Genomic DNA, 19115 nt, shown 5'->3' on the forward strand with positions numbered 1-19115 from the left:
CAGTGATGGAGATCGAGAGATAAGGGACGAGCGTTGATGCCTTCACCGGTAATAATCGTGATGCTTAGATGTAGATTGAGATCAAGAATAACTGCGGTGCCGAGATCGACTATGATGTTGAGAATGGTTTCCATGTCTGGAACAGGATCGTGTTCTACTTTGATGGCGAGAAGGTTGTGCGCTGTTCTGAGCGAGAGAGAGAATGACTTCAAGATCGAGATTGTTGTGAATGTCAAGATCAACTCCTACAGAGTGGAGAATGCAACCACTGATGGTCACTATCATGGGGACGAGACGAGACGACAGGATCGGAAGTCAACTGTCTTCATATAGGAGATTGATGTTGGAGGTTTGGAGGCTGCAGGTCATGGAACCAAGTGGAGCGGTCAGTAGTCATGTCTATGGTATTAGGGATCGACTGCAAAGCTGTGGAACTGTTGTCGAAAACGCGATCCAGGATTGCATTCAGGTCAAAGAGATCAGTGTCAGGAATAACAATAACTGTCGAAGCCGATGGATCAAGAGGTGCAGTCAGATTTGGTGTCGAAACAACCGGAGTGATTGCCAAGGTCGAAGAGGGCTCTTGCTGGTGCAGGAGCGGCAAGGTTTGCTGTTGCGAACGCAGGATAGGAGCATATGGAACCGAAGTCATAGTAGACATTGATCTGGATGTTGAAGTCGAAGGCACGGTAGGTCTAGAAGTCAAAGACTTTGACGAGTTAGAAGACATCTTCTGTCGATGTTTATCCTTCTTGTCAGACTTACGCTTTTTCTTTTGCAAAGCTGCCGATGAAGCCAAATCTCCCCGCTCTTTGGGGGGGAGGGGAGGTGGTGAATGAGGTTCTGGGTAGGGCATAAGTGAGGACTCAATGAGGTAACTCCGGAGTCGAGCAGCCCTATTCTTCCTGGTCTGTTTCCCAAATTCTCAGCAGTGGACACAGGAATCAACTTTATGGCCCTCTCCCAGACAAAATAAACAATGGGAATGGCCATCTGAAGGTGGAAGTTTGGCACGGCAGCGCAGACATCTTTTAAAAAAGGTGGTTTTTCCCTTTCCCGCCAGGATTTTTTTTTGGGGGGGGGGGTTGGGAAAGAAGAAAGTCACTCACGAAGGGTTCTTTTTTTTTTTAAGATGAAGGAAGATCAAAGAGATGAAGAAATGAAGAAAAATCCAAAGAACTGAGGAAAAAGACGCCAAGTTGGACGCTGAGGTAAACTGGGAGCGAACGCAACGAGGTCTGAACAGGGTGGTGGTAAAGAAGAAACTTAGTGGGGGCAGAGCTTTCCTCTCAGTTCTAGGCATGCTCAGTAGCTGCCTGCTCCCCAGAACTGGAAGAAAAGCCTGCCAAAAAAAGGCTGATGCTATGGGAGTCTCTGAGGCTGGATTCAAGCAGGGCTCAGAACGCAAGTGTGGGACTGTACAGGGATCATGAAGAAGATCCTAAAGTTAAACTTTCTGTTAGGTAAAGAAAGCAATCCCATTTTGTGCAGCTCAAGTGTTCTGAGTAAGAAGGTGCCCTAATTCATAAACATTGTTGAAAATCAAAGCACAGTTTCCAGATATCAGAATGCAATCTAATGGGGAATCTTGTTACTTCCTTGGTCAATCATCTCCTTATTCTAGCATGTAAATCAGGCTTTGCAGTCACACAGTAAAACTGGCATTTACAAAGAGGACATGAAGGAAACACAAGCTTAATTTAAAAGCTTAATCAAAGTCTGTGCTCACATGATGGAGAAATAAAGAAACAAACTAACTCTACTTCAAGACAACGCCGGAACCAATCAGTTGATTTACACAAACTTCTACTTCAGAACAAGCTAAAGCAGCAGAAGCTTTTCACAACCTCCCGCAACTGATCTTGAATTAGAAGAAAGCAATCCATCAAGCCAGAGCTGTAATGAGACGAGACAATAGCTCCAGCTTACGGGCTGGAGCAAGAGAGTCAAAAGGCTCATAAAAGCCACTTGGAGCCTTCCTGTTCTCACTTGGCTTGGTATATGATCAATATTTATTACAAGTACACTACAAAAAAGGAAGATTTCAGCAGAATTGAATTTAATCCAAATTCCATCAGCCCAGAAAGCAGTGCTCACTGCAAACTGGTCTCCACATCCCAAAAGCACTGAAGCTTGATGTATGTGTGACATGCTAATATAGGATACGTGTATAGGAAATCTGTAATGGAGGGAGAGTGCCAAGGCCCATGCATGGCTTAATTATAATCAAGAGAAAACATCAGAGGTGTTTGAGGCTTCTTGGCATGTTCATTTCTTGCGTCTGGAAACTTATACAGTTTTTTTTTTTTGTTATAATCCACAGCAGATATTACCTTTGGTTTACCAACTGGGAAAGACCTGGGAAAACCCTTTGCAGTTTATGAGCATTAGGAATAACTACTGCTCAGAGTTTCATGCTTCTCTGCATGATTCTGAGGGTCAGACACTTTTTGTTTCTCATGCATACGTTATTTGCCAGACGTTACCATGACCACATGGTGTTTTTTAAAAATAAAGCAATTTTAGTCATGACTAAAGCCGAACTGGTCCCATCATCCCAAGGTGTCTGCCACCAAACCCTGAAGAAATGTCCACATCGATTGAAGACCCTGAAAACAAAATGTGAATTCAGATCCTTCACTTTCTTTAAGCATTTAGAATAGATCCAACACTCTCCACATGGCTTCTGCTGGCCCCATTAAAGCTAATTCCCTCCCCCCCAAAGTTGCAACATGAGGCTGCAAAAAGTCTTGTTGTCTCTTCCCTCTGCTCCAACAGTTCTGCATCCGCACTGAAACTACTACAATTATTTTTTTAAAAGATGTCCGCTTTGACACCAGAGCAGGAAAGCAGCAAGCCATATGTGGCAGGAACCAAAGGAACACCTACACCTAACCCCTAGCAGGAGTAGAATGCTAGTTGTAGCCAAAAGTAATTGTAGGAATGTGAAAATCAGTAATGGAGTGTCTCATGGCTTCAAAACCATCTCTTATATTGGAAACACATGTTCCTGAAAGGAGGAGGAGAAACCAAACAGACTTCTTGGCACCAATAACTGTGCAAAGAGCAGGGACAGAGGCAAGCTGCAGGGTGCCAGTAGGGGGACTCTGTCAGGCAGTTTAATGTTCCAGTTGCCATATATGAGAGTTCCAGGGAGGACAGTCTATGGAACAGGTCCTTTACTTGACAAGACAGGAATCAGTACCCAAGCACATGGCCCAAACTGAAAAACATGTCTGTGCTCATGGCTAGTGCATAAAAAATGGGAAGGCGAGAGAAGTCCTTGTTGGGGAAATGCAGCACTAGAGAAGGCCACTGAGACAGCCTCCAAGATACAAAGAGCTCAGCAAGTAGCAGACAAGCATCTAGAACATGGGGCACAACATTTGCTTAGCTCCTGTATAACAAAGGGTGGTGCAGTCAAGAACAAGCATACATACGAGTGACCAGTAGCAGGGATGAAGTATATGCAACAGTGGACTCTGGTATCTGGTATCCGCTTCTTCCGGTTAATATTGAGCTCCTCCTGGAGGTATTTCTCATACTGGTCATTGATGAACTTCATAATGGGTTGCCAGCTGTGAAAGCAAAAACATACATGTAAAAGAAACCAAATCTATGCAGCACACTTCAGTGTGTACTCAGAAAAGGAATGTGATCCTCAATCCTAATCCACTCAAACCATGCTGAGTTAATTCCAAATGGACATAATTCCTGCACTTATGTGACAGCTATATATTTTTCCACTGCAGGATGAAATCCATTCAGCAGGTGTTCACAATGTATGATGTTACATGAATGTGGTGGGCTCTGGGGCCAGAGTTCACAGGAATACTCAGAGGAACAGCACCATTCCCACCACATCACAACCTACATCCTGTTGCCATGGAAATTGTTCCGGGAAAGAGTAGGCATATGGCTCCCCCCATTCATGGAGAATTGAAGGAACCTAGAAGATACATAGACATCATTTTTGAAGACTGAATGACAGTTTCACACACTTGCTCTTTATGCATGTATTATAAAGTGCACTAAATTTATGTATTATAAAACACATCAAAAATTCTACTTCTAAAACATAGGCACAGTTCACCCTTGAAGTATTGAATATTTGAACTAAGTCCTGAATCTATATAACATGATACAATTCAATATCTCTAGGTTAAGAGTCTTCAACTAATAAAAAAGAACCAATAATTCAATACCTCTAGTTTCATAACCTTGAACCACATTAACACAGGACCAAATGTGTTTTGGCCTCCAAATTTTCATATGTGCACACTATGACATATAAAGGTTGATTGTAAGGGATTCTAAGAGCCCCATGGCACAGTGTTAAAGCTGCAGTACTGCAGTCCTAAATTCTGCTCATGACCTGAGTTCGATCCCCAGGGGAAGCTGGGTTTTCAGGTAGTCAGCTCGAGGTTGACTCAGCCTTCCATCCTTCCGAGGTTGGTAAAATGAGTACCCAGCTTGCTGGGGAGAAAGTGTAGATGACTGGGGAAGGCAATGGTAAAACCACCCCGTAAAAAGTCTGCCATGAAAACGTGAAAGCAACGTCACCCCAGAGTCGGAAACAACTGGTGCTTGCACAGGGGACCTTTCCTTTCCAAATATTCTGTGTGGCAAAAGGATTAGGTTGCATGAAAAATTTTCTTAAACTTTTGAGCACACACATACAGGGAATACAGATTCAATAACTCCTTCTGACCATGGCTATCAAAACTCTCAAAGTGTGCGTATATCAACCTTCAACTAACAGCCTTTCAGGCTACTAATTTTCTTAGGGTCTGTGTTCCAGCAGGCTTATGCCCCCTTTCCTCAACTATGCAACTGTTTTCTGTTAAAAATACTACTACCTATTTTCTGTAGCCACATTTATTTATTACTTTCCATTTATATCCCGCCCTCTCTGCAAGCGGACTCAGGGCAGCTTACAACATCATAAAAACAATCAATCCAATAAAACATATAAAACCATAATTTACATATATCACTTTAAAACCATTCTATAGCGCTGGTTATATACATCGATGGTTGATTCAACCCTAGTGATGCATCTAGGCAGCACTGGTTTCTATGACTTTCAGGAGGAAGTTCTATCATAGCTTTACGTAGAAACTTAATTAGAATGATTTCTCAAGATAAATGACTTATGGTAACTGAAGAACTCCCAAATCTGGAAAAGTATGGTTTTGTTTTAGTGCCTTTGTTAGCACTAAAAACACAAGCGTTTTTCTATCAAGCTTCCACTGTCCTGTTGTTGAGAAAGCTGAATAACATGCTGGACTGACTTCTTAGGAAAAGAACAGCAGGCCTCAATCAGCTCTTTTGCATTCCGACAGAAGCCTTATTCTCACTGCTTGTAAAGATTAAATCCTTCCTGCTTCATAGCCCAGAGCTCTCTCTTGAACAACTTACCCCAAAACAAAGACTGGCTGTACTAGAGAGTGATGGTGGTGGTTGTGCACTTAGTTCTTGCCTGCTCTGACATGGCCAACTGGAATATCTCCCAAATCACTCAACCCTCCCTCCCTAGCCCCTCTGGCATACTGGCCCTTGCAGACTTTTCCCTTTCACAGCCACTCACCAGTTCTCATTGTTGATATGGTCTCCAAAACCAGGGGTGTCAATGACGGTCAGTTTCATATGGACACCTTTTTCCTCAATATCTGAAACAAGGTGAACAAGAAATTAAAGAACAAGGCAGCACAGACAGTGGAGAAAAACCCTTCATACACACTCCTTTTCACCTGAAAAGGGCATTGGAGCCCAGAGAACTTAAAATGCTTCAGAAACCTTATTTCTTAGAGAGCCAAGTGAAGATTTACTTATCCCCCTCTCCCATTTCTCAGGAACCCCCCCCCCCCCCCACACACACAAGACCTCTTCCATGATCTCTTGCCAAGGTTTACCATGTGTGATGGTCTTGATTTCAATTGTCTTGGGGATACGCTCTTCAGAAGTTGGCTGCACAGATTTGCGGCTGATTTTTGATTTGAAGAGGGTGTTGATTAGGGTAGATTTCCCCAGGCCACTTTGACCTGAAAAACAGCAGGAAGCAAAGATAGCAGACAATTAATCTTGTTTCACTAGTAACAGACCACATCTAGTCTAATAGTCTGTTGTACTGGATTTATTAGAAAACTCATCTGTTTCACTACTAATTTAATTGTCTGTTTTACTGGATTTACACTGTATTCTGATAACATTTGATTATGGACAGTAAGCGTGTCATATCTTATCCTCAGTTACAACAAAATTTGACAATGCTAATTTTGTCTCATGTGGCTTACCACAAAACTAAGTTGTATGAGAAGATTCTATTTGTATGCTATGATGATGATGTCCTCCTTCACAGGGCTTCCCTTTACCTTCATTTTGGCTGAGCACCCCCCTTTCCCTTTTCTTCTTTAAGTTTTTCTCTGGCTCTCCTATCCAGTCATTTGAGTGTATATTGGTAAAACTGACTCAGCTTAGGGAACTGAGGGTACAGACTAAATTCCTTATGTCCTGGTTTGATAATGTCACACATGGCTGATTTTTATTCAAAATAACTGTTTTAGCATTTGTTGTATTATTTTTGTCTATCTTATTTGCTTTATGGGTGTTGGGGGGTTTTTAGTTTCTTATTTCTATAATATGTAAAATGTTGGGTTTTTTATTTTAAAAACTGAGGGGAAAAGATCAGGTAGGAAACAGGTAAGGAAATTAATGAGGTGAACAGGCAACAGGAATGAGGTAACTCTGTATAAAAATAACCACCAGATAATTTGTTACAAAGAAGTAACTATTTCCGTTATTCAGATAGGTCTTTACAACTTGAGGAGAGATATTTCTTGGCAGTTTCTGCTTACATAAATAAGCATGCACTTCTTGGTATCACAGACACTAAAGCTGGTGAAGGCAGAAACATTCAAATATGTTCAAATTTCCCTTCTTAATCACTTAATAGGGATCACCCTCCCTTTCTAGGAACTATTTCCTTCAGGCTTGAATGGTGGTCCTTGATTCTCTAACTCCCTTCACCTTCCTTCCCAGTCCACTGTCAGTTCTTAACTGTCACACCTAACTGCCACCTTCAACTGAAGAACTCCACTGGAATTCCCTGTCACTCAGGGTTCTCAGACTGAGTTACAGCATGAACCCATTTATTGTCTGTTAGACTTCCGGTGAGGAATTATGGCAGGCTGACATCTTCATTTCTGTGGAGAAGCACTGCAGCAGGTGACATAGGCTGGGAGGTGATTTCTGGCTGATGTAATATCTCTGGATGAAAGAGAAGCTGTAAGATAGCCCAACTGTCCTCCCCACATCAGGTCCCTGTGAGCAATCTGTTAAAACAGAGTTTTCCTCCAGTTTTCTCAAGGTTTGAGCAGCTGGGAGGCCTGGATACATCTATGCTCTACTGTAGCTTTTATGTAAATTAAGCCTCATCATCCTCATTTCTTAACTTCTTCAGGAAATAATTAACTTTACAAACAAAGAGATTTTCACTGTGATAGAGATAAGATGTCTTGCAATAAGCCTTTTTAAAGAAAAAGACAAGGGTTTTTTTTGAGAGCTTCTAAATTTTAATCAACAATGGTTATTACCAGGAACACATTGAAAAAGCCTTCAAGGATTTAATGATTTAAGAACTTGCTGCAGAAAGGTCTACCAAGGAAAAAGATATAAGAAAGGTTTAAAAATTGGCCCAAATGTATGAAGATGACCCCCCACGCAGCTGAGAGTGCCATGAGCAGTACAGCAGTGGCAGCCACAGAAGCCATCAGTGTCCAGTGGATGGGCTGCTGGACTCAGGCCAGGAGGGGGCAGCATTGGGGGTTGCAGTGGAGGGCTACAGTGCCTTCTCCTCCTCTCAAGTTGCTCACTTGGGCTCCTTTTTTGTGGTGCCGCTTCTAATTTTTGCTGCAGTGCCATGCACCAGGGACTGAGGCTTGGCAGCCGCTGTGGCCTCTGCCCACGCTTCGTCCTTCCAGCTTGCAATAGCTTGCCCCTGCCACTAGATGGCAGCCCACTTTGCTGACACCCTAGTGCTGGCCCTGGTCTTTCTCCACAGTGTAGACCAAAGGAGGAGAGAAGCAACCTCAGCAGGGTACGATGACACAGAGTCTACCCTGCAAAGCAGTCATTTTCTCCAGGGGAACTGATCTCCTGGAATCACAACTGAACTCCAGACAACAGATGTCTCTCTGCCTGGAGAAAATAACTGCTTTGGTGGGTGGACTCTATGGCATTCTATTCAGGTGAGGTCTTTCCCTTTAGTGACAGACGTAATCTTGGTTGCCTAGCAACAGTCCCTGGCTAGCAGCTTCCTCAGTGGGCCAATCCTCATCTATCCTGGGGTCCAGGCTGAGGGAAGGAGGAACATGCCTTGGCCTTTGAGGAAATGCCCCCAGTGGGGACAGGCCTTGCCACCTTCATTCCCTGTTTCCCCACTGCTGCTGCCTACTTTCTCTTCCGAATGCCACAGAAAGTTGGTAGGCAACAGCAGGTGGGAGAGAGGAGTGGGCCCAGTCAATGGCATGCAATTTCTCTTGAGCGGTGGTTGATGGGCCCAATCACTGGAGTGCACACCACAGTCAATGGGAATGCTGGATTTGGCCAATTCCATTAGGGATTTAGAAAGAGGCTCTGGGTGAGTGCCCCCCCTTGCTGTCTCCCCACCCACCCACCACTCCGCCCCCCCACCACAAGTGGAGCTGATTTCAGTCATCTGGAGAGCAGCTGTAATTCTGAGTGATCTCCAGCCCTCACCTGGAGATTGGCAACAGTAGTTTCCCAGGAGGAAATAGCATTGTATCTGTCTGAGGTTCCACCCCTTAAAATTTCCAGGAATTTACTAACTTGGAGTTGGCAACCCTATCTCCTTCCTTCATCTGCCCCTCTGAAGTTAGCTTTCCACCACCTTCCCCCTCCCCTGCAGCCTCTACATAGGAAAAAAACAGTCTTTCTCCACAATGGGGGGAAGGTAAACCAAAGCAGCTTACATCATTCTCCTTTCCCCACTTTGATCCACACAACAACCCTGTGAGGAAAGTCTGTGACTTGTCTGAAATCACCCAATCAGCTTCTATAGAGAGAACCTGGGTCTGCCAGACCCCGCTCTGAAGTCCTAACTCCTATGCCACATTGACCGTCATACGGGGGCTGCTGCTGAACAGTAGCAAACAGCCAGGAGGAGGGTAGCCAACCCCCAGGAGGAGCCTGAAGAACTCCTGGGATGACAACTGAACTCCAAACAACAAATCTCTCTCCCCATCCTGGAGAAAATAACTGGAGGGTGAACTGTATGGCATTATATTCCCCTGAGGCCTCCTCCCTTTCCTGACAAAAGCAGCCTCTAGCAAGCACTTCCCAGGGGGCAGCAATGGACTCTATGGAAACACTCCCAGTGGGGCCTGGTCTCCCTGGCTACTTCTGTGGCGTTTAATAAATAAAATGCAGTTAAGAAATGAGCACGCTTGACAGGGAGGAAGAAATGCCCTTGCTTTCTTGAGAGTCTAGAATCACCCCTATGAACTGTACTGTCTATGAAGGTGTAAGATGTGACTTTTTGTGGTTCACCAGAAGTCTCAAGCTGTCCAGAAGGTGTAAGGTGGTGGCAATGTTGAGCTTTAATCACTCCTCTGTTTCTACCACTAGAAGTCAGTCGTCTATGTAGGGGAAAATGACTATTCCCTGAAGTCTCAGGTGTGCTGCTATCACCATCATTTTCTTGGTGAACACTCTGGGTGCTGCGCAGATCTCAAAAGAGAGTGCTGTATACTGATAGTGTTCTTGTCTTATCACAAACCTGAGGTACTGTCTGTGGTCAGGTTGGATGCTCAGATGAAAATAAGCGTCCTGTAGGTCTATGGTCGCCATCCAGATGTGTTTTTGTAGAAGTGGAAGTATGTGCAATAGTGTGGTTATACGGAACTTTTTTATTTGTATGAAGTTGTTGAGTGCTCTCAGGTCTAGGATAGGGCGTAAACCCCCCGACCTATGTGTTGGGAAGGAACTGATTTTATAGCCTTCTTGCCGAGTAGAGATGAGACTTCCTGAGTGAGAGCTGGGTTGAGTGGGGCAACTGTTATCCCCGAGGGGGGTGGTAGCTGAATGCATTCTATCGCATATCCCTGTTGTATTATGGATAGCACCCAGGTGTCGGTGGTAATATGCTGCCATGCTGGAAGGAAAGGGTAGAGAAAGATGGAAGATGACTGGTTCTGTGTAGATAGGTCTGTAACCTTATAGTCAAAGACCCTGCTTGGTTTGCTTAGAGGATTTTCCCGTTTTGTTGTTGTGTTCCTGAGGGAAACCTCAATCGATGCTGGTATTGCTGTCACTGAGAGGAAGAGTAGGAGCATGATCTCCAGGCCCTCGGGAGAACTACGAGTGGAGCCCCTTTTGGACCATGGTCTGGGTCATGTTCTTTCTTTAAACTGTTTAGAAGTAGATGATGTGCTGAGGTTTCTTGATGCCTTAACACTTTTATCTATTTCCTGCAGGACTGTATCCGTGGTGGAATGGAATAATCCTGTCCCGTCGAAAGGTAAGTCTTCTGTAGTAGACTTCATGTCCAGTGTGAAGTGGATCTTAGCCATGCGTGTCTGTGGAGGGCTACTGCAGAGGTTAGAGTCTTAGTGAAAGTGTCTAGGTTGTGTTTCACTGAGTTCACTTGTTGCTTTGCGACTGCCATGCCTTCCTTCTGAATCTTTTAAACTTTGGATTGGGCCTCTGCAAAGAGAGATGGTAGGATGTCTGATAGCTGGTCCCAAAGGGCATATTGGTATCTGCTAAAGCAAGCCAGATAATTTGTGTTCTTAATGCCCAGAACAGCCGTTGAGTACAATTTTCTCCCAAAGATGTCAATCTTCTTCCCCTCTTTATCAGACAGTGTGGAAGAAGCGTGTTTTCCCTTAGACGACGAAGTCACTGCAAGTGAATTTGGCTTGGGGTGACAAAAGAGAAATTCTGCACCAGGCTCTTGCACCTTGTACATGTGGTTGAGCCTTCTGGACGATACTATTGTAGAGGCTGGTTTGTCCCATGCAGATTTTGCTGTTTGAAGCAGGACTGATGGGCTACAGCAGTAGACGTGTCCTTCTGCCCTATGTCGTAAACAAGGTCAGTGACCTCTGGTTGTGGTTGAGCCACAGTAAGTCCAAGAGTATTGGCCATTCTCTTCACCAGTTCACCGTAGGATTTGAGGTCCTTGGAAGGAGAGATCAGAGCATCTTCAGTTATTCGTGTGGCTGGCACTGGTTCCTTCGGGGAGTCCTCCACATGGTCAGTGTCAGCCTCCCTGTCTGATGAGGAGTGATCATTCTTCAATGCAGACCTTTCCGAGCCGGAGGGTATGGTGGGTTTTTGCGGTTTCGGTGTCAGTAGGGTCTCTTCCACCTTCTGCCGGTTCTTCTTGGGTTTGGCTGGAACATCGTCTGATCGATATGGATGACTGGGTATCCCAGTCTCAGGGCAGAATCCATGGGAATGATGGAGGATACATTCCATATGGATATCCCCCAGGGTCTCTGATTCCAATGAGGCGCTGGTGACATTGGTGGCCAGCGATAGTCTGGCGGGGGATATGGTCGATATGGATCCACTGGTCTGTACAGATCCAATGGTCTGATTAAGTTTATTTCAATTTCAATTTATATGATTAGGTCAGTCAGGTATCGATCGGGCTGGTCTGGTTGTTTTGGAAGGGTTGGTACTGATGGCTCTTTGCTTGGGGTGGACAGTCTGCTGTCCTGCGCCGACTCAGAGTTGTTCGGTTGGGTGAGGTCTATTTGGTCGGTATCAACTGCACCCAAGTCAGCAAGACCCTGGTGTCCATCATCCGGGGAGTCATCCTATCTGCTTGGTGACTGCAATATGCATGATGGCATTGATGTCGACAAGGACAGGTCCAGAATGGTGGATAGTTCCTGATGCAGTCCGGGTTTTGGCATCTCGAGCTCTGTGGGGTCCGTGGAGCTCGCCTTCAGTGGTCCCCTGAACCAGGCGGTAGGAGGCATCTTGAGGGAGACCCTGAAGGGGTCTCCTGACAGCAAGGGGCTTTACAGGATCCAGGGAAACAGCGGTGGCTGGTCCCTGTTCCTCCTGTCTGCTCTGATGCTCCGCCACCACTGTCACCGTGATGGCAGCAAGAGATGAATGCCCAACTGCTTTCTTCTTCTAACAAGCTTTTGATAAATCATACTTCTATCTTAATCATTGAAATACTACCATGCAAATACCGTATATACTCGAGTATAAGTCGACCCGAATATAAGCCGAGGCCTCTAATTTTACCCCAAAAATCTGGGAAAACTTATTGACTCGAGTATAAGCCGAGGGTGGGAAACGCAGCAGTTACTATTCCTGTGGCAGGTAAGGCCACAATGCTGCCTGCAATGAAAGATGAGGAGAATGGTGATGAGGGAGTGATCAGCCGAAGGTTGCCAAATGAGGGAGACGACAGGGAGAGTTGAACTCCAGCTTTAGCTGTCCTTGGAATTCCGGAGATGCGGGCGGAATAGTGACTTGAGTATAAGCCGAGGAGGGGTTTTTTCTGCCCAAAATTTGGGCAGAAAAACTAGGCTTATACTCGAGTATATAGGGTAAGTCTTTTAATACTACCGACTAATGGATCTTCTACTATAACGCCAATTGGGACTATTCAAAAAAGGGGAAGAACATAAGAGAAGCCATGTTAGATCAGGCCAATGGCCCATCCAGTCCAACATTCTGTGTCACACAGCGGCCAAATACACACACACACACACACACACTGTGGCTAATAGCCACTGATGGACCTCTGCTCCATATTTTTATCTAAACCCCTCTTGAAGGTGGCCATGCTTGTGGCCGCCACCACCTCCTGTGGCAGTGAATTCCACATGTTAATCACCCTTTGGGTGAAGAAGTACTTCCTTTTATCCGTTTTAACCTGTCTGCTCAGCAATTTCATCGAATGCCCACGAGTTCTTGTATTGTGAGAAAGGGAGAAAAGTACTTCTTTCTCTACTTTCTCCATCCCATGCATTATCTTGTAAACCTCTATCATGTAACCCCTCAGTCGACGTTTCTCCAAGCTAAAGAGCCCTAAGTGTTTCAACCTTTCTTCATAGGGAAGGTGTTCCAGCCCTTTAATCATTCTAGTTGCCCTTTTCTGAACTTTCTCCAATGCTATAATATCCTTTTTGAGGTGCGGCGACCAGAACTGCACACAGTACTCCAAATGAGACCGCACCATCGATTTATACAGGGGCATTATGATACTGCCTGATTTGTTTTCAATTCCCTTCCTAATAATTCCCAGCATGGCATTGGCCTTTTTTATTGCAAACGCACACTGTCTTGACATTTTCAGTGAATTATCTACCATGACCCCAAGATCTCTCTCATGGTCAGTCTCTGCCAGTTCACACTCCATCAACTTGTATTTGTAGCTGGGATTCTTGGCCCCAATGTGCATTACTTTGCACTTGGCCACATTGAACCGCATCTGCCACATTGACGCCCACTCATCCAGCCTCAACATATCCCTTTGGAGTTCCTCACAATCCTCTCTGGTTCTCACCACCCTGAACAATTTAGTGTCATCCGCGAATTTGGCCACTTCACTGCTCACTCCCAACTCTAAATCATTTATGAACAAGTTAAAGAGCATGGGACCCAGTACCGAGCCCTGCGGCACCCCACTGCTTACCGTCCTCCACTGCGAAGACTGCCCATTTATACTCAATCTCTGCTTCCTATTACTCAGCCAGTTTTTGATCCTCAAGAGGACCTGTCCTTTTACTCCATGACTCTCAAGCTTTCTAAGGAGCCGTTGATGAGGAACTTTATCAAAAGCTTTCTGGAAGTCAAGGTAAACAACATCTATCGGGTCTCCTTTGTCCACATGTTTGTTCACCCCTCAAAGAAATGTAACAGGTTAGTGAGGCAAGATCTTCCCCTACAGAACCCATGCTAAGTCTTCCTCAATAACCCGTGTTCATCAATGTGCCTACTCATTCTGTCCTTGATAATGGTTTCTACCAAGAGGAGGATATCCCCCCCCCCTCCTGCAAGGGAGGCTTCAAAAAGACAAAGAACAAACTTAAGAATTCGCAATAATTTAAATTGGACTGAATATAGATATTCAAATGGTTGGCTTACAATTAAACAAGCTATAATGAGAACATTATTTTATTTCAATACGGTCTGAATAAAAGCTGGATATACCTTTAAGAGAAATGCATTTGATACTTGATCGGGACTGCAACCGGAATGTAAGAGAAAAGCACACGGATGGAGGAGATTCAGAAAGATAGACTATCTGGGACTTTGAGTGATTTTTTAACTTTGATTGTCAGACTGAGTTATACTGTGGGAAACATGGCATTGCAACTTGAAGCATTTGATAAAAAAGATGTTATGGTTACCATATTCTCCTTATATCAGGAAATCGGTCTGCTGGCAGAGTTGCTACAAAACAGGGTGGAAATGTTTATTTTGAAATACAGGTAAACTGAAAATTTACATGAGCGAAGTGGTAAAGAGATCCCAGTGATGTCTACGGAGTAGAGAGAAGTGGATAAAGATCCGCTGGGAAAGGAGTTGAAAGAAATCAAAATGGAGACATTATATGCAGTTACAAAGAAGAGGTGGAAATCAAGACTGATTAAAGTTTTTACAGGAGCAAGTGATGGCGTGGAGGTCTCACCACTTTTAGCAAAACGGATGAATGTGCCAAAGGGAGAAGAGGCAGACTTCATCAAGAAGATCAAGACTTGGAAAGCTTTCAAAAAGAAGGGATTAAAAACTGCTTCTTTTTTACATAATTGGTCAACATTGAATTAATAAAAGGAAACTGGCATGCAACTTTGAAATGGCGAGACTTTTAGAATCTGGATGTTTCTCTTCTGTTTGTTATTTTCATCTACGGATCGTATATTTTTAAAGCTAAATAGAGCAATTTAATAGAGAGTGGGTTATAGAAATGTAGAACAAAATAAGAGTCAATAGCACCTTTAAGACCAACTTAGTTTTATTCAGAACGTAAGCTTTCGTGTGCTCTAAGCAGACTTCATCAGACGAGGAATCCGGCACAGTGAGCAGAGCCACATATAGCTGGTAGGCAATGGCTCAGAATGTAAAATGGTACAGATTTAAGATCCAATGACAGAATAGTAAAATTATCTGGTAGGCTGTGGTTTAGAATATAAAATGGTACAAATATAAGATCCAATGATAGAATAAAATTAACAAATTGAGCAAACCTTTGATCTGAATAGCATGAGCATGTGAAAGCAACAAAACAGTAGTATGACAAAATGTGAATGCGTCTGTTCATGACACTATTGTTATAAACCTGGGCCAAAAGGAAGGAATTTCTATCTTAGAAGTTTTCCCATCCAACTAATTTACTTTTTAACATGCAACATGTATATAGTTTGTCATTAGGAGAAAATACATTAAAATATAGTGGGAGATGGGTTCAAGATATGTAATGGGATAAACAACCAATATCCCTGTTTGAGTGTCAATACAGCTAAAAGAGAAATACATTGGATAGTGATGTTCTTGTCCACCTAATTTACTTTTTAACATACAAACATATGAATGATGTTAATGTTTACTAGAATGATGCTTACAAGTTAAAAAATAAATTAGGTAGACAAGAACATCACTATCTGGGAAGAAAATAATGGGAAGGGAAAGAACGCTCTTTCTTTTCTTCTTTTTAGGAGTGGATGGAAGAGAAAAGGGTAGATCACCAACCAGAGCTCAGGAAAAGACATTCTGTCGCACACGTGGTCATAAAGAAACTTGTGGGAATATGGCACCCTCCCCTGGACATGCATAGTGGAGTCCCTGGGCAAGCTCAGTAGGAGGACACAGAAGAAAATTCTGGAGCTTTAGATCACCACTGGGGTCCTGATTATCCCGACAGTGTGAAGCACAGAGACCACAACAAGGATTGGTTGCAGAGATGGCTAAACTTACTTTTTGATAAGAGAAAAGATATTATTTACATTTATTGTTTACATGGAAAGCTCTTACAGACTTTTTGTATGAAACGAACAAAAAAAATGATGATTTGACAATTTGATGATTAAGGTGAAAAAGATAACACAAAAAAGAAAGCTCTTTTTGTAATTACAGTGTATGTGTTAAATTTGCAAATTTACTTATATTTGTTGCAGAGAAAATCAGAAGCCACGTCTTTATATATTTTTTCTCATCTTTTTCTTTTTGTTTTCTTAAACTTTGAATTTCTATTGAGCTTTTAAAAATATCTGTTGTTATTTTAAAAATTCTTAATAAAATTATTTTTCGGGGAAAAACATTTACTGTCCATCACAGCTGCATTACATAAAAGGGATATGAACTGCAAATGGATGTATACAACACATTGCCAACAACTCTAATTCAACCAACATAGTCAAATGCAAATAAATATTTTTAAAGTTAAGCATCAATCTCTAGATATCCAAATTTCTCATGCTCTATATTTAAATATACTTTTCCAACCCTTCATGAACTGGCAAACAGCTTTCAAAATGGCATCTTACATGTGAATAAAACAACTATGACATGGACTTTTCCATAACTGTTCTAGTTTTCAGACAGAAATCACTCCAGGGGGAGGTAATAGGTTGTTAGCACTTTATTATATTAATATTTTTATTTTCTCATTTTTGAAACATAATTTACTTCACACTGTTGTGAGAATAAAATGGGGAAGAGAAAACAATGTACGCTGCCCTGAACTCCTTGAAGAAATGATGGGTAGATGCATGGTGCTTCATTTGCTCCCCCACCCCAATGAAATACCTTATTTTAAAGCAAGAGGAAAGACTCCAAGGTTAGTGCTGGAATAATCAGCCATCCATTGAAATTGTACTTGCCATGTGATGTGAAATGAGTGTCAGGAATTAAACTGTACAGGTCCCCAATGAAAGGCCTTTCACTATCTGCACAGCACCAAATTTAGCTGGGTGCAAACACACACAAAATCACAGAACAGAAGAAATACAAAAACCATAAAGAGGAAGGGAAAAACATCCAAGACTACTTAAACATCTGGTTTCATTTATGGATTATATGGATGAGGATATTTAAGCCAAACTTTAGCTGACTAGGCAAAGTCAAACTTTTTTCTCTGTAGGTAAGAGAAGACGAAACAGTCCAGAATCGCTGGACTGGGTTCAGCTGGAAGCTAACAGGAGGTGAAAGATACATGAGTTTCATGAAGAATGGGAAGATTTATGGAAATGGATCCAAGCAGCCTATTTACCAGGGGCTCAGAATGTGGGAGTCCCCAGTGTGGAGCTAGGAATCATAAAAGGTGGGCCTAACCTTAAAGGGGTTACATTTTCCCATCTTTCTTTTTTGCAGTGGTAAACCAACGGATCATTCATCCTTCCTAGTATTTTGAGTTCAGCTTCATAAAATCTTTATTTCTTCAAATGCAGTACAGGTCATGAACCTGCCAAACATTCATCCCCCCAAAGCTAGCGAAGTTCTAATTCATCCACACAGATCCATAAGGATAAACCACAGCACATGGATCCAACTTAACTATGCAAGGCACGAACCCTAAACCAAGTTAAGAGAAAATCTTAAATTGACCTCAGTAGTATTGCACCACATTAATCCATGTGCTGGTTCATGACAACATAGCAGACATGAATAAAATTTGCAAGGAATAAAAAAATAAGTAAAGGTCCAAAGGAAATGTTGCAGTTTTAATTCCACAAACAACTTCAATGACCTGCAAAACATCGATTACATTTTTATGCTGTCACCATTATATCCACACAGAAATATCTTAAGCATTATACCAAACTGCCCCTTAAAATACTTTCTGTGCACTGTATCCTCATCGGTTAATCTGTTAATGCACACACAGAGGACAGATGCCAATTCAGTCTTCCAGAACTATATTCCAATTGTCCGTGAATACTTTATGGCTCAGAAGAAACAAGGGAAACAGATCCACTGATGTCCTCCTGGCAGTGTCTTCCATAAAGCCACAAAAAGAGAGATGGAAGAATTCTAAGATGAGCAGTTCACTCACTAAATATCTAAAATCAACACAAGTTGCAGAAATATTAAAAAAAGAGTAGAAAACAAACAAATCCTAGTAGCTAAAACAAAAGGACTAACAAAATTCAGATATTCATTGGGACAGTTAGGTCAAAGAAAACTTTAAAAATCTGCAGTTCTTGTTCTAATAAATAAGAACCTATCTAACTGTATCCTCATTGGTTAATCTGTTAAATCTGTACTTTTAAAAAAACCTATTAAAATACTATCTACCATCTAGCTCAGAGGTGGCCAAACTGGGGCTCAAGACCCACATGTGGCTCTTTCATACATCTTGTGTGGCTCCCAGAGGTTGAGGAGGAACTTAAGGCAGGCTTACCCTCAAGAAAGCATGCTTAGCACCTGGACCTCAGTCAGCCTCTGAGCACTGAGCCATAAGTGCACTGAGCACTCACCCAAGCCTCTGAGAATAAGCCTCTGAGCACTCACCCAAGCACTGCCTACAGTAAGCACTGCCTACAGCCAAGACAGACCTGTATGTGTTCAGTTGCTCCTATCATGCTGGAGGCACCTGGGAATACTATTCTCTTTTCTAGATAGGAAGCTGTTAAATGCATTGCCTCCTCCAGGAACTCCCTCCGCTCTGGAAGCTGCATGGTGAGCCAGCTCTCTCCAGAAAAGGGAAAAGACATGTTGCCTCACAGTCACACAATATGGTTTTTTACTAGGTATTTACTTAGGAAAACCAGGTAAGAAAAGGTCAGGCAAGGTCGGAAATTGGTTAATTTTACTACCTTTTCTTGGAAATTAATCTTTGGCATTGATGGATTTAAAGGGGGAAGGGAGCGGCCAGAAACCAGACCCTTTCACAATGCATCCTTAGGATCACTTTTCCTAGACAAGCTGCTGGTCAATGTTTGATGGCACACACTCTATGCAACTGTAGGACCTAATATTTTGATCCTAATTGCAGACCAGAGAAGACTGTAGAGGGAGTGATCCTGTGAGATGCTGAGAAAGAAGGTTGCCTGTGTCACCTTTTGAGGTACCAGACTCGTCCTTCTGAGGGAGTAAGGGGCCAGGCATAGCAAGGAAGTCTT

General features: G+C 43.0%; 1 protein-coding gene across 8 annotated transcripts in view; it reads right to left on the minus strand.

Moving 5' to 3' along the window:
* Window positions 1–19115, minus strand: part of SEPTIN9 (septin 9) — a 382955-nt gene that overhangs the window by 30042 nt on the left and 333798 nt on the right. For all 8 annotated transcript variants that reach the window (XM_060253401.1, XM_060253405.1, XM_060253406.1 and 5 more), the window contains 3 exons: window positions 5916–6044; window positions 5591–5672; window positions 3441–3578 (listed from right to left, as the gene is read on the minus strand). In XM_060253401.1, coding sequence (XP_060109384.1) covers window positions 3441–3578; window positions 5591–5672; window positions 5916–6044 — 349 coding nt within the window. The remainder of the gene's footprint in view (window positions 1–3440; window positions 3579–5590; window positions 5673–5915; window positions 6045–19115) is intronic.

The sequence above is a fragment of the Heteronotia binoei genome, chromosome 13 (genome assembly GCF_032191835.1).
Source record: "Heteronotia binoei isolate CCM8104 ecotype False Entrance Well chromosome 13, APGP_CSIRO_Hbin_v1, whole genome shotgun sequence".
Taxonomy (NCBI): domain Eukaryota; kingdom Metazoa; phylum Chordata; class Lepidosauria; order Squamata; family Gekkonidae; genus Heteronotia; species Heteronotia binoei.